Consider the following 16529-nt stretch of genomic DNA (forward strand, 5'->3'; position numbering starts at 1 on the left):
GGTGTAACGAGACATTTATAGTAAATACTGTATGTACAATACGCCATAAATAGAGTATTGGTAATATCCCTTTAACTTTTATTTTTGGCCCTTGGGATTCCTTCAGTTTGACAATGTGGCGCCCAACCAGAAAAGGTTGTGAACACCTGCTATATATACACTGTAGTATACTTTATATGAAAAAGATGTTACCAATCCTGCAGCCATTCATTGGCCTCAGCAGTATACTGCACAAGACTGCTGAGGCCAGTGATTTGCTGATGGGGTGTATAGCTACATCTCCACGGCAGAAGTGTAAACACAGACCAAAGCCGCAGTACTGGTAACACCGGGGAAATAAGTCAGACAACCCCATTTATTTCATACTGATAGGATGTGCCATAAATGTATGATAGGTTTGGATACCCCCGGTGGACTTCACACCTACATGGAGAACAGACGACTTAGTCCCGCCACTGCCGCTCATTGCTGCATCCAGTCGTAGAATGACGTGGTTGTGTATATGCGTGGTTTTCTCCATGAGACAATACTGCATCTATCATACATTTATGGCTTGTCCTGTAGATGTGCTATAAATGTCTGCACTGGGAATAACATTTTAACAAAGAATTACTGTATGAGGGCTAATATTGCATGTTTTGTATATGATGTGCATATTAATGTTTCTGGATCTTTATTTTCAGAATGGACCTTGGCAGTACAGGATTTGTAATTTGAATACAGCAGCTGAAGCAATATCAATTGTCGTGAACTCTAAGGCAGCAGAAAAGAGTATACCGCCAGTTATTGTTGAGGCTCATATGAATAGTGGACAAGGCAAATACCCCAGTCCAATGGTCATATATGCATTGGTTAGTCAAGGGCTATTACCTGTGACGGGGGCCAGTGTTACAGCTCTTATTGAAGATAAGAATGGAAAGACAACGGCTTTAAAACTTTTGGACAATGGTTCAGGTACTTAAGTTACATATTTTTTTATGAAATATGTTTAATGTCATAATTTCAACATGATGAGAGTATGGGATGACAGTAAAGAATAGCAAGGCTTCAAGGTTTATATCATCCGATCTTGACTTTTAGATATATATGTTCTTTATTTTACACAATCTGCAGAATATCTATCTATCTACAAAAAAGCAAAACTGTGTAAGATCAGTAAAGTGGTGTGCCAGCGATTTTAACCCTGATCAGGGTCCACATTATCAATCGCTAAACATTGTCTACTGGTTGTTAAATTGCATCCTTAAATGCTACCCATGTCATAGAGAGTTAAAATAACTAACAACCAGGGCCTTCAATGGAGGCAGACCACGCAACTACTACAGGACCGGGGGGGGGGGGGGGGGGGGTGTCATGTGCTGAACTTCTTCTCTTCCCAACATGAAAGCATAGCATTTTTATGCAGCTGCCACTAAAGACATTACAGTAACTGTATACATTTATATGCACTGAGCTCCCTCTAGTGGGGGCTACCAGCAGACAGCTTTGTAATAATATAATATGAGAACAGAAGCAGTAATTTAGAACAGTATGGTGGAGATTTATCAATGTATGTGTGACAGTTGTCTGTTGTAAATACATTGATAAACATGCTGTTTGGAATGAACACCATATTTTTGAAGCACCTGTTCCACTCTTTTTTCCAACATAGAAGTCAGATAAAGTGGATGAGACTAATGGTAACTTCCTTTTATTACACATTTTTTAAATTAAAATTGAATCTGCTCAATAAAGAACAAAAGTAAACTGCATGGGAATGTTTGACGCACATGTACTGAAAAACTGGGGGAAGGGGGCAGAGGGCCCATACTAAATTTTGCTATGAGATTTGTGTACACCACTGTTAAGAACCATAGGACGTTTCCTTGGAGAACATTTGTAATCTATTATTCTAAAAGTTTTCAGATTCACTTCTACGAAATATTGTCTTCATCTTTGAAATCTATAGAAAGTGTAGATTTACATGTCATGTCATATCAGCAGCTACTGAAGGCTGTATGACTGTTTTTGCCAAACTTTGTAAGGCTCTGTTCACAAATAAGTAATTACAGTAATTTTAGGGTCAGAAGAATATCTTGCTAAATAGTTGTCGTGTTTAATAGTCCAAAGTTAGTAGCGCCTGGTAGCTGTAGACCTTCTTGACTGATTCTTCAATGATCAGGCAGGACACTCCTAAAGCGCTCTCTCTGATCATTGAATTACGTTTCTTATAGCCACCTGCTCCCTCTGTATAATAAATGGTTGTAATGGCTGCTCTGAGCCCAGGTTGACTCAACAACAAGCCACAACTCTCCCTTCTAGAGCTAGAGAGGCAGGTTGTTGTGCTTGCTTTCTTTATGCATCTTCCTCTACCTGCTAACACCATGGTTCCTCATCCTACATCTAACACTGGAATTACCAGGAGTTCTGCATAGATTACCAATAACATTTGGTGTGATTTTTATCTAAGTGACAATTGTAGACAAACACAATATAACTAAACTATTAACGCACAAACAGTTATACCATTTGTGTCTTTTTATAGAGCACATTTAGGAAACATCCACAATGCAGGGGGAAAACATAAGTGGACCCTTGAATTTAATAACATGTAGATCTCCCTTTAGTAGCAATCCCCTCCACCAAACATTTCCCGAAGCTGCAAATAAAATCTGTACAGTGTTGTGGCGGAATGTTGGATGATTCCTTCCTGCAAATGTGTTTCAGTTCATTATTATTTCTGGGATGTCTTGTGTGCACAATTCTCTTCATGTCATGGCACATAATCTCGATAGGGCCCAGGTTTTTTTGTTGATTTATTTTTGTTCCTTGGGACATTGTCACCTGACATCATCTTCTCCTGCCCTCCCATTCTCCTGTAAAATGGTTTTATACAGCGTAGAATTCATTGTTCCCTCAATGATCGCAAAATGTCCAGGCCCTGAGGCAGCAAAGCAGCACCAAACCATGATGCTCCATCTTCCACGTTCCAGTTGGAATGGGGTCTTGGTGTTTGTGTGTTATTTTATTTTTCCTCCAAGCATAGCATTTTGCATTTGTGCTAAAATATTCCATGTTTGTCTGACCTGTCCATAGAACATTTCCCCAGAAGCAAAATGGAACACCTAGGAGGTCTCTGACAAAATTGAGACAGGCTACAGTGTTATTCTATTTTGACAGCAGTAGCTTTCTGTGTGGTGTGCTTTTATGAAAACCATTTTTGTTTTTCATGTGTAGAGTTTTGGGCAGCAGAGCACAGGGAAGCTATAGCAGGGAGTCTATCACCTAAAATGACCATTATACACCCCAAACATGACGATATCCATTACATTCCCCATTTTATAATCTTACCTTTGATATTGCTGTCCGTCGCCTATTCGCTCTTAAAAACACTTTTAATCCATATGCTAATCGGGTTCTGAAGGTGCCCAGGGGCGGCGTTTATGCGGCCGGTGCCCAGGCTCCACGGCGCTGTTCAAATCAAACCCCTCCCCTTTCACCCCTCTGGCCCGCCCTCGGTTCTTCAGATACCATCCTCCAGTCAATGAGCAATCCGGCGCCTGCGCCTGCGCCCTCCATTACTCACTAGGGCAGAGGCAGCAGAGCGTTTAATGCGCATGCGCCGGCCCGTACATCCCGATACTTTGGCAGTTTACTTCCGCCGGCTAGATCGGGATGTACGGGCCGGCGCATGCGCATTAAACGCTCTGCTGCCTCTGCCCTAGTGAGTAATGGAGGGCGCAGGCGCAGGCGCCGGATTGCTCATTGACTGGAGGATGGTATCTGAAGAACCGAGGGCGGGCCAGAGGGGTGAAAGGGGAGGGGTTTGATTTGAACAGCGCCGTGGAGCCTGGGCACCGGCCGCATAAACGCCGCCCCTGGGCACCTTCAGAACCCGATTAGCATATGGATTAAAAGTGTTTTTAAGAGCGAATAGGCGACGGACAGCAATATCAAAGGTAAGATTATAAAATGGGGAATGTAATGGATATCGTCATGTTTGGGGTGTATAATGGTCATTTTAGGTGATAGACTCCCTTTAAACGGGTTCGAAGGGGGCAAGTAAAATATAATAATATATAATATTAATATATCATGCATTCAGAAAGTCTTCAGACCCTTTACATTTTTCACACTTTGCTATGCTCTGGCCTTGCACTAAAATAAAATAAAAACAGAAAGTTTGAAATTTTTGCCAATTTTTGAAAGGTAAAAACTAATATCTTGCACTGACATAAGGATTCAGACCCTTTACTTTCTTGACACACCTTTAGCAGTGATTACAGATTCCCATCTTCATGGGTATGTTGCCACAAGGTTTGAACACCCGATTTAGGGATTTTCTGCCATTCTTCTCTGCAGATCCTCTCAAGCTCTGCACAATCGGTGGACAGCCATTTTCAGGTCTCTCCAGAGATGTTCGATTAGGGTCAAGTCAAGACTCTTGCTTGGCCACTCAAAGACATTCACAGATGTGTCTCTATACCATTCATTTGATACTAATAGTCATACTATCATACTATTGTTTATGTTTATTGTTAAGCTGACCTGTTAAATTTCCAGTCTTTTAAGTGTTAATATCTTTTACTATTAGGTGCTGATGTTGTTAAAAATGATGGCGTCTACTCAAGATTTTTCATTGCTTACACTCAAAATGGAAGATACAGCTTAAGTGTGCGTGTAGCCGGGAAAAACAGCAGTCTCTCGACTCTCCGTTTAAATCGCGCACTATATGTTCCTGGTTATGTAGAGAATGGTGAGTGCAGGCATTGTTAATAATAAATGATATGCTCAATTCATGGCAGAATATATTATAGTCTATTATCAGGTGTCATTCTACTCCTACAGGGAGAGGTTCTGAGAATATAAATATTTAATATGAAGGAATGGAGGTCAATTCATATTTCTAATGAAAAAGCATAGGTTCACCAAACTTGAAGGCTTGTGTAGATTGTCACATATGCTGGTAACATGCATTAATATGTCGATCTCTAATGTCGCTTATCTGGGTAGGGTTGAGCAGTGATGGAATTCTTGCAATAATCACAAATAATTTCTTCATGAATGTTTAATATTGGGCGCCTTTCTTTGCCTGTCTTGTATAGGTTCTAGAAACTGATCCAGATTTGTGTAGAAAATCAAAATTAAACCTATGACTAGCAGCATCTACATAAATGATAAAACTACATATCTAGACTTACAAGTGGCCCTGCCACCAATAGGCTCCAAGAATCCTATAGCAAATAATACTGATTACACTGTTTGTGTATTTACTTCTTATTTTGTGTGATTTTATTTTATTTTTTTGAATTATAGATAAAATTATCATGAATCCTCCCAATCCAATGGAGAATATTACTATTCAGGTTAATGTAGGAGACTTTAGCAGGGTATCTTCAGGTGGTTCTTTTGTGGTATCTGACATCCCTGCAGTTATCAACCAAGATGTCTTTAAACCTGCAAAGATAACTGACTTGGAAGCTAGCATAAATAATGATACCGTGATAATATCCTGGACAGCTACTGGAGACGATCTGGACCAGGGAAATGGTGAGATATTTTCTACTATTAAGGGTTGCTATGGGGGGGGGGGGGCGGTGCAGAGGTACAGAACTAGGGCAATTGAACCTGACCCTGGTGCCTGAGGAGGCCTAAAGACTCGATTGTCACATAACGGTACAGCCACACTGTCAGGTTTCCTGATGCAGTTTTGGAAGTCAGAACCATGACTGAATTTCAAAAAGAAGAGATGTCATATTTGTTTTTAATGCTTTATCACCTTTTATGACCCACTCGTTATTTTGGCTTCCAAAACTGCATCAGGAAACCTGACCATGTGACTCTACCCTATGAAGACACCAGTGTTATAAAATGTCTTTTACAACTAGATTCATATCACTTTTTCTAAAATCTTTTATACAGTATAGCTGCATTTTTTCAATGAAGAACAGTACCCGCCCTGAGATGGATCTCAGGTATCTTATCTAACCAACCAACCAACCAACCAACCAACCAACCAACCAGTGCCTTGCCTTATGCTGGTGAGGGGCAAGAGACCGACATAGACTTTGGGTCCTGCTGGACATTGGGGTTGTAGCCCACATGAAAACCATGAGCCAAATAGGTTCTGGAAAGAGAGGCCATAGATCGCTATAGCTTGCAGGGCATTCTTGGTCGGAGGGATCGGGAAGGTTTGTGGATACCCTTCTCCTTTTGAGTAGGGGCTGCGATAGATCTCATCCTGGTACAATCTTTTATGTGGCATACTACTATTTTTAGTCGTCTTTGGGTGAAAAAAGCCACCATCACAGGCTGGTATGATTTAATTCACATACTTTTTCCCCATGGACCATTACCTGAAAAATGTCTCCATTCATTTCTTTGACTGCTTAGTCAGAAATAGTAGCATCTCCCTCATCTGCATCTAAAGCATCTCATACAGCTAACCAGGAGCTTGCTCTGTACTGATGAAGGACAATGGCCCCGAAACAGTAATGCCTACAGATGAGTATGGACTGCTCTGTACTGATGAGACATTTCACACAAACGATACAGATTGTGTCAGGGTGCGTTCAGGGTGCATTCAGTGAAACTCGCGGCATTTCGCAAGCAAGTTCAGTCAGTTTTGTCTACATTTGTTTTCAGTGTTTCCACGCTTGTGCAATCAGCTTTGATGTGTTTTTTAAGCGTGTAAAGAAAAACTGAAGGTTTACAAACAACATCTCCTATCAACCATCAGTGAAAAACGCATTGCACCCTGAATACATCCGGATGAATTGTGTTTTTCATTTCTATGGGGCTAGGGCTGCGTGAAAAACGCTGAATATAGAACACAAGCAAAGAAGAACTGATGCGTAGAAAAAAACGCTCATGTGAAACTAATGGGTCAAGATTCCGTGCGGGTGCTATGCGTTCACTTCACGCATCGCACCCGTGCAGAAAACTTACTCGTGTGACAGGGGCCTTACAATAGCTCAATATATTTCATTTACACCCTCACCTGGACAGGGTTTTTATTATGTGCTTTCTGATTTGGTTTGCAGCCTCAAGATATGACCTGAGAATGAGTAAAGATCCCAGTGCTCTCCTGGACAGCTTTAACACCTCTACTCCAGTGAATATTTCCAGCATCACACCTCAGCCATTCGGAGCCACAGAAACATTTACCTTCATTCCAGAAAATATTGTGATAGAGAATGGCACAATCCTGTACTTTGCCATAATAGCAATAGATGAAGCCTCTCAGGCATCAGATACATCCAACATAGCGCAGGCATCCTTCATCATACTTAAAATACCAACTGCCACAACAGTGGGATACACGTCTACTACTACTACTCAATCATCCACTAATTCTACTAACGATGATCCAAATTGTGAGTGGTGGTGGTGGTGTCCAAATAGCTCAAGTAAATCAGAATTCTCCATTTTGGTTTTGTTAAGTGCAGGTTTAGTATTGTTTGGGTTAGATTGGTTGTTGTTGTTGGGCATTTAAAAAAAGAGTCCATATTATTGAAAATAAAATGCTAAGATATACATTTAAGGCTGCTTTCACACTAGCGTTCGCTGGTCCGTTCGTGAGCTCCGTTTGAAGGGGCTCACGAGCGGACCCGAACGCAGCCGTCCAGCCCTGATGCAGTCTGAATGGAGCGGATCCGCTCAGACTGCATCAGTCTGGCGGCGTTCAGCCTCCGCTCCGCTCGCCTCCGCACGGACAGGCGGACAGCTGAACGCTGCTTGCAGCGTTCGGGTGTCCGCCTGGCCGTGCGGAGGCGTGCGGATCCGTTCAGACTTACAATGTAAGTCAATGGGAACGGATCCGCTTGAAGATGTCACCCTGTGGCTCAATCTTCAAGCGGATCCGTCCCCCATTGACTTTACATTGAAAGTCTGAACGGATCCGCTCAGGCTGCTTTCACACTTAGATTTTTTTCTAAGTAATTAATGCAGACGGATCCGTACTGAACGGAGCCTCCGTCTGCATTAATATGAGCGGATCCGTTCAGAACGGATCCGCCCGAACGCTAGTGTGAAAGTAGCCTTATTATAATTTTCACAGTTTTCCTTGAATATTTTTTAAAATATTATATCTGTCATCTAATGCCACAAAATAAAGTAAAAGGTCTGATGTGTCCTGTGAAAAATAATATGTAGGTTGGCTCAGAAATTAAATAGTTATTTGCATTTGAAAAGTTAGCTTGGTTAGGCCTTGTTCACATTTCCGTGTCATGTCCGTGAAAAAAAGTGTACGTGTTTCATCTGTGAAGATGTCCATGAAGGATCCGTGGTTGGTCAGTGTCCATTTTTACCATCCGTAATTCACTAAAGTTGCTCAGCTGAAAATTAATTTCCAAAGAATCACTTAGTAGTCTTCAGTGAAAAACGGATGGAATACGGACACAACACGGATGCCATCCGTGTTGTGTCAGTGATTTTCACAGACCCATAGACTTCAATGGGCGTGCTTGGTCAACATCACGGATCAAGGTAGTGCATGTCCCTATGATTTCTTTACAGACACATTTAAATCAATGGGTAGCGTGCTGTCCGCAGAAAATGTGGACAGCACACGTTAGCGAAAAACAGAAATGTGAACGGGGCCTAAGAAAGGGGGGAAACATTTCGGTAATGAAGTGGTTAAGGTAGTAACCAGAACACAAAAAGTTAGACTTATATTCTATGCCCCTCTGTATAAATAAGTTGAATAAAACTGTAACTACAACTAATTTATGAAGTGTGGACATGCATATTAATGTTGTAATCATCGCTTTACATGGGAGGTTCTGTTCAGATTAGTGTCATGGCTTCTGTTGGTAAATCCCTGATGGATGTCATTAACTTAGAACTGACCCGACGCAGCTCATCACAGCGAAACCCGCTATGAAGTGTTCTCTTGTTTCCTTGGATCCATGCTCCTCTTCCTGTCCTTGGGTGGGTAATAGTCCTTGAATAGTGAGACAGTGGTAGTGCTTTATATTTCAGCATATTATCTAGATAGTCTATAGTGGGGTTGATGATGTAGAGGCACCCTTCCCACTGGTTGATATTGACACATTACTGATATATGAGCCCATGGTTACTATTTATTGGTAAACTACAGGATTATCTTCATTTTTTTCCACGGCACATGTTATGCCATCTTGGTCCATTTGTTGAGCACCCGACCATTTAGGGAGGGTGGGCAGGGACTGGCCCCCCCCCCCTTTGTTCTCTATCCCGTTTTGGTGGGAGTAATGGGCCCCTAGTGTCGCCGGGCAGTGTACATTTGGCAGGTGAAGGGTTAATGAGGGGATCTGGCCGTGGAGGAAGAGGCGGGCAGTAGTACAGAACATACATACCTCTGTCCCGCCTCTCCTCTTCCTCTTTGGCAGAAGCGCTGTGTGGTAAGCTCTCCCCAGCGTTCGGTCTGCACAGAGACATGGATGCCCCCCTAAGGGATGTTTTTCTAGCAAAGATATAAAAACTCGACCCATGCCAGCAAGTCACCCCCCGAGAGTTGCCACCTACCCCACCTTTAACCCAGCCCTTAGCCCCCCTGCAGTTCATGAGCAAGGGCTATAGAGGAGACAATGGCCCCTGTTGCTGCAGAGTGTGATGTGGCTGCACATAATATTGTAGAGGGGGCACAGGTAGACACTGCAGGGCCTCATGCCCAGCACATCCAGGCCCCACCCTCCGCTCCACGGCGGTCACGCAGGTTCAGAGAATATTCTGTCTCATCATCCTGCTCTCATGAGAGCCGGAGGCGTAGTCGCTGTGGATCACGTAGGTGTCAGTCCCGTCAGCGGTCTGGTGACTCAGGGTGGAGTAGACGCTCCAGATCTTTCAGGTGGCGGTCTCCATCGTCCTCGGATGGGTCCTCTGCTGCATCAGGAGAGTCTGGTCGGGAGTTGCATGCTAAACGTAAGAGGCGGATGCTTAGCCGATCTTCCAGGGCCCATAGCCTGGTTCCAGTGCCGTCTCCCCAGCCCGAGGTCCCTACGCCGGGTCCTTCAGTTGCGCCAATCCCGTCTACTTCTGGTGAGTACCAGTTTCACGGGTGCGTGGGGAGCCGGCGGTGGGGGTTCAGACACGGCGGCGCTGTTAAAGGTGCTTTTAGATCGGGTTAGCCAGCCTCGTCAAAACCAGCCCCTCCTCCCTCCCCCTGTTAAACCATTGCCTGCATTGGCAAGGGTGCACAAAGATTCTTGTTTTTGCGGGGTTAGCCCCCTGGGAGCCCACTTAGACGAGGCCGTCCGGGGTAAAGTTTGTGCTAACCAATATGTCGATATCTGGTCCCTCATATCAATTGACCAGCACACGGTTAACAAAGGAGAGGAGTTTTTCAGATAAACCTTATGAGCGCAGATGCTAATGCAGTGTCCCAGGGGGTCAGTAGTGTAGCCTTAGATATGCTGGGCTTCGTAGTGCAGGGCAACCCACTAACCTGGGATTCACTGTCGTCTTCAATCTGGGCAGCGACTGGAACAGGCAGTTCATAAATGTTCGTGACGCCAGTGTCAATTAAACGGTGACACGCCGTGTAATGTTATGTGGAATAATGAAATAACCACGTGATAGCCAACCAAAACTGGAACTTTACTGATTGTCAGTAATAATCAGGCATGGACATAATTGGAAGCGCAGTTCCATTGAAGACAGTTGGTTTGCATATGAATACAGTTGGTTCCTAGGAGTTACAGACTGGCCGGTTATAGCAAGGTTCATTTCAGAGTGTTAATTACAGGAGTTGCAGTACAGGCGGCTTGCACTCTATTCCTGACTGGTCCTGAAAATATGTGACTTATTCTCCAAGGTCTAATGCCCTATCTCTGGCGTATCCTTGAATCTGTCTTTATCAAGTACCTCCTCTGTTACCTTGAGTACCTCTTGCTCTATCAGGTTGGCCTCTGTTTTATTCTGTGTCCCGGCTGGTAGATTATGACGTTTCGGCTAAAACGGCTAATGACTCAGGAGGGGAACCTTTTCCTTGGATCCGGAACCCGGTTACAGGGCCTATACTACCCTCTCCTAGTCGGCAGGCTCCAGGCCTGCTTTACTCTCACAGGCCCATGGCCTGGCCTTGACTCAGACACAGGATCATCTCTTGCTCCTTCTCCCACTGTCTGCCGCTTACTACTCCCTGACTGGGCCTTATATAAACTAGGGTTCCCTAGCTCCCTCTAGTGACTCAGAGCTGGAATAACACCCTAGCCGGCCTGCACATGCACATTTCACAGTAACAGGAAGTACATAGCATTACATTAACAAGATGTTTTATACCAACCTCCCCATAAATACAGGGGGAACGACAGTACCCAAGTGACCCTTCAGTAGTGACGGGGTATTACTCTCCCGTACACTACACTAAGTTGCGAAGACCATGAACAATTGGTTGCAGGCCTTCGCGGTTTTGGGTTGCATTATGGGGCAGCGTCACCCTGAACGTTGTTCTGAACTTTTTATTTACCAGGATGTCATTTACATTGCCTATTAATCCCATGGGGGCTCCGCCTGGTGGCGGTATGATGAGGAATTTCGGCGCCACCTGGCGCTGCAACCTTAGTTGGGTTGGGGGATCAAAGCCACGGATGTTTGGTTGAGACTAATAGTGGGGCAAAGACCGCCTCCCTTTTCAGGGGCGGCCGCTGGTTCAGGGGGATCTCCTACCTCGGGACCGGTGGGCGTCCGTCGTCCAGGGTCGTGTTGGCTGTTTAATTAGGGGAACTGTAGGTTTGCGGGCTTGTGCAAATTTAAGCATGAGTGCTCAGCCTGTGGCGGCCCCCGTTAAGCTTTCCAAGCAGAGTGAGCAGGAAGGACATAAGAACCCCGGTGAGCGTGGTAGAGATGGACCCCTGGTTAGACAGATACCCCAATAGGCAGGCGGCTGCTCAGCTGAGGGTTGTTTTTTCCTTTGGGTTTTTTTATCCCTTTCGTCCTGAATCGTTCCCCATTTTTTTCAGATAACCTGAAGTCGGCCCGCAACTGTCACGGCCACGGTTTTGGCCGTGACTCCTTGGGAGCCGCATACTGTTGCCCGCGGTTTGGGTTGTTGTTTCAACCGCAGCTTGAGGCATGATGTTTCTTGTCTCAGGTGCGGTTGCCGCGGACAACAGGTGTGTGTGCGGTCCCTTTGGAGTCTGTGTACGTGTATGGATGCACCGATGTTTGTCTGTGTGCACTTTGTGTATTGTGTGGTGTGCACTGACACCTTTCCTGCACTGTGGTTGCCCATGGCAACGTTTTTTTTTTTTGTGATGTACTGTTGGGACCTTTGTTTGTTTGGTTTGTGCAGCTAATGGTTCTGGATTCTGTGTGTGCTCAGGGATCCAGTCAGCAAGGCTGTGGCAGGTTGGTGGAACTCCTTAGTTCACCTGCCATTTCCATTAGTCTGTTTCAGTTCCCTTTATTTAAAAAAAAAAAAAAAAACGTTGCCACGGGCAACCACAGTGCAGAAAAGGTGTCAGTGCACACCACACAATACACAAAGTGCACACAGACAAACATCGGTGCATCCATACATGCACACAGACTCCAAAGGGACCGCACACACACCTGTTGTCCACGGCAACCGCACCTGAGACAAGAAACATCATGCCTCAAGCTGCGGTTGAAACAACAACCCAAACCGCGGGCAACAGTATGCGGCTCCCAAGGAGTCACGGCCAAAACCGTGGCCGTGACAGCGACTTTCTGGAGGTTCTCAGGGAGAAGGTGGATAAAGAGGTCTCAATGGGTCAGATTAGGGGCCCGTTTAATGACTTGCCTTATCCCAATCTACGGGTCTCCCCACTGGGGGTGGTCCCCAAGAAAGAGGCAGGGAAGTTCCGGTTGATACATTATCTTTCCCACCCGAAGGATTCCTCAGTGAACGAGGCCATCAGTCCTGAGGATTCTTCGGTGTCGTATGTCTCATTTGACTGGGCGGTTGCGTTGGTCAGGGAGGTGGGTAGAGGGGCCCTACTGGCGAAGTCAAACATAGTCGGCTTTTCGTCTCCTCCCTGTTCATCCTGATTGTTTGCATTTGTTGGTTTGCTGAGTGGATGGTCAGTTTTACTATGACACGTGCCTTCCCATGGGTTGTTCCATTTCATGTTATTATATTGAGAGTGGGTAGTTCGTTATGATACAGGCTCTACATCTGTTTTACATTATTTAGGGCTCTTTCACACTTGCGTTCTTTTCTTCCGGCATAGAGTTCCGTCGTCGGGGCTCTATGCTGGAAGAATCCTGATCAGTTTTATCCTAATGCATTCTGAATGGAGAGAAATCCGTTCAGGATGCATCAGGATGTCTTCGGTTCAGGACCGGAACGTTTTTTGACCAGAGAAAATACCGCAGCATGCTGCGCTTTTTGCTCCGGCCAAAAATCCTGAACACTTGCCGCAAGGCCGAATCTGGAATTAATGGCCATTGAAAGGCATTAATCCGGATCTGGCCTTAAGCTAAACGTTGTTTCGGCGCATTGCCGGATCCGATGTTTAGCTTTTTCTGAATGGTTACCATTGCTGCCGGGATGCTAAAGTCCTGGCAGCCATGGTAAAGTGTAGTAGGGAGCGGGGAAGCAGTATACTTACTGTCCGTGCGGCTCCCGGGGCGCTCCAGAGTGACGTTTAGGGCGCCCCACGCGCATGGATGACGTGATCGCATGGCACGTCATCCATGCGCATAGGGCGCTCTGACGTCATTCTGGAGCACCCCGGGAGCCGCACGGACGGTAAGTATACTGCTCCCGCGCTCCCCACTACTACTATGGCAACCAGGACTTTAATAGCGTTCTGGCTGCCATAGTAACACTGAACGCATTTTGAAGACGGATCCGTCTTCAAATGCTTTCAGTTCACTTGCGTTTTTCCGGATCCGGCGTGTAATTCCGGCAAAAGTGTGAAAGAGCCCTTATGATTTTCTTTTTGTTTCCCCCGGGTCGGGTAACGGTTGCTTATCCCTGTTAAATAATTTCTTGGGGAGGATGGCTCAGTTTGGGGTTCCCATTTCGGCAGAAAAAATGGAGGTTTAATAAGTGGGATTTCTTGCCTTATTAATGGGGTTGGGACCATCAGTTGCGTTGTGGAGAAGTCAGGTGGATACACAGCTGATAGTCCTACTGAATAGACTGTTAGAATTTGTATTATGGCAAGAAAAAAGCAGCTAAGTAGCCAGTAGCGAGTGGCCATCGTTACTTTAAGAAATGAAGGTCAGTCAGTCCGAAAAATTGGGAAAGTCACAAAAACCAGTCACAAAAACCATCAAGCGCTACAAAGAAACTGGCTGCGGAGGATAAGTTTATTCGAGTCACCAGCCTCAGAAATCGCAGGTTAACAGCAGCTCAGATTAGAGACCAGGTCAATGCCACACAGAGTTCTAGCAGCAGACACATCTCTAGAACAACTGTTAAGAGGAGACTGTGTGAATCAGTCCTTCATGGTAGAATATCTGCTAGGAAACCACTGCTAAGGACAGGCAACAAGCAGAAGAGACTTGCTTGGGCTAAAGAACACAAGGAATGGACATTAGACCAGTGGAAATCTGTGCTTTGGTCTGCTGAGTCCAAATTTGAGATCTTTGGTTCCAACCACCGTGTCTTTGTGCGACGCTGAAAGAGAGTGATGGGGTGCTGCACCAGATGACCTGGCCTCCACAGTCACCGGACCTGAACCCAATCGAGATGGTTTGGGGTGAGCTGGACTGCAGAGTGAAGGCAAAAGGGCCAACAAGTGCTAAGCATCTCTGGGAACTCCTTCAAGACTGTTGGAAGACCATTTCAGGTGACTACCTCTTGAAGCTCATCAAGAGAATGCCAAGAGTGTACAAAGCAGTAATCAAAGCAAAAGGTGGCTACTTTGAAGAACCTAGAATATGACATATTTTCAGTTGTTTCACACTTTTTTGTTATGTATATAATTCCACATGTGTTAATTCATAGTTTTGATGCCTTCAGTGTGAATCTACAATTTTCATAGTCATGAAAATAAAAAAAACTCTGAATGAGAATGTGTGTCCAAACTTTTGGTCTGTACTGTATACAGGTATATGCTCTCAGGTTACCGAAATGTAAATAAAGTGCTGCAATACAAAGATTGTAACATAAGACAGCTACCAAAAAGTCTCTCTTCCCTTGTGAGTAGGGTGTCCGTTAACAGTTTCCCTCTCAGGTATAACCAGAAAACCAAGCATTGTGCACTAAGCACTCATTGCTAACTATACTTTGAGTATTGTCCACCGATACCAAATAAAGCGCGGGGGTGTCTTTACTCTGTATTCCCACCACTATGCAATGAAAAACGCCCACAAACAGAAGGGTGGCTTTATCCTGTAGTCCCTTCCGACAACAAGGTCTAATTATGCTTTACGTTTCGTCACCTTGATGAATAAGACATGTATCAAAATATTTTTCCTAAGCCGATGCACAAGGCCTCAGGACATTAGAGGATTAGTCATACTTAAAACACTCCAATAATTCAGGAGGAGGAACATTTTCTCCTACAACTCCAGATGTACACAATAGCAGCTGGTTACCCATAGGCTACTTTCACACTGGCGTTTTGGTTTCCACTTGTCAGATCCGTTCAGGGCTCCCACAAGCGGTCCAAAACGGATCAGTTTTGCCCTAATGCATTCTGAATGGATAAGGATCCGTTCAGAATACATCAGTTTGCCTCCGTTCCGCCTCCATTCCTCTCTGGAGGCGGACACCAAAACGCTGCTTGCAGAGGAGGCAAACGGATCCGTCCTGACACACAATGTATGTCAATGCAAAACAAATCCACCCCTCCATTGACTTTCAATGGTGTTCAAGACTGATCCGTTTTGGCAATGTAAAAGATAATACAAACGGATCCGTTCTGAACGGATGCATGCGGTTGTATTATTGGTGCGGATCCGTCTGTGCAGATCCAAGACGGATCAGCACCAAACGCGAGTGTGAAAGTAGCCTTAACAGTGTTTGACTTGCTTGGAACATAACCACTTGGTCTAGAACCATTCGTTTTAAATGTACTCGACTTAGCACACAACTATTGTTGAGCAAGCATGCTCGGCCTTTACATTGTCACCAGATGCAATTTACATTATGCCCTCACAAATGTGCATTTAAAACTATGTTAAATGTAAATTACCTTGTAATTTTCCATGTTCACCAGCAGGTGGCAGGCGTTGGTAAGGAATTAGTTTTAGCTTAGTATATCTAGGCTGGAATGGTGAATTGTGTGATCTGCGCTTCAACACCTTGTGTGTTTGTAAGGCCCAGATATAGGGAAAAAAAATTAAATACAGAAAACAATTTTTCTCCCATAATCTGTTTACATTTTTGCTGTCAACGGTGTAATCCTTGAATTGTGTGATCTGCGCTTCAATACCTTGTGTGATTGTCAGGCCTAGATATAGGGAAAACAATACAGAACACCATTTTTCTCCCATAATCTGTCCACACTTTTGCTGTCAACAGTGTAATCCAGTCGCTAGCTGGAAGCAGTGTAGAACTGCTGTGGGTAAGTGTCAACAGGCCTTGCTGAAGTTGATCTGTTTAGGGGACAAACAGCACACCGCCACAGAGCTATGGCAGGGTATAAGGG

At 44.7% G+C, this 16529-nt stretch overlaps 1 protein-coding gene across 1 annotated transcript in view; it reads left to right on the forward strand.

The window, feature by feature from the left end:
- The window catches only part of LOC122923479 (calcium-activated chloride channel regulator 3A-1-like), a 76510-nt gene extending 67647 nt beyond the window's left edge, over window positions 1–8863 (forward strand). Inside the window, exons 11-15 of the mRNA XM_044274298.1 lie at window positions 684–954; window positions 4574–4735; window positions 5296–5529; window positions 7023–7355; window positions 8760–8863. Of these exons, the coding sequence (XP_044130233.1) occupies window positions 684–954; window positions 4574–4735; window positions 5296–5529; window positions 7023–7355; window positions 8760–8863 (1104 nt within the window). The remainder of the gene's footprint in view (window positions 1–683; window positions 955–4573; window positions 4736–5295; window positions 5530–7022; window positions 7356–8759) is intronic.
- Window positions 8864–16529: the final 7666 nt, after the last annotated feature.

Source organism: Bufo gargarizans, unplaced genomic scaffold, assembly GCF_014858855.1.
Source record: "Bufo gargarizans isolate SCDJY-AF-19 unplaced genomic scaffold, ASM1485885v1 original_scaffold_1640_pilon, whole genome shotgun sequence".
Lineage (NCBI taxonomy): Eukaryota > Metazoa > Chordata > Amphibia > Anura > Bufonidae > Bufo > Bufo gargarizans.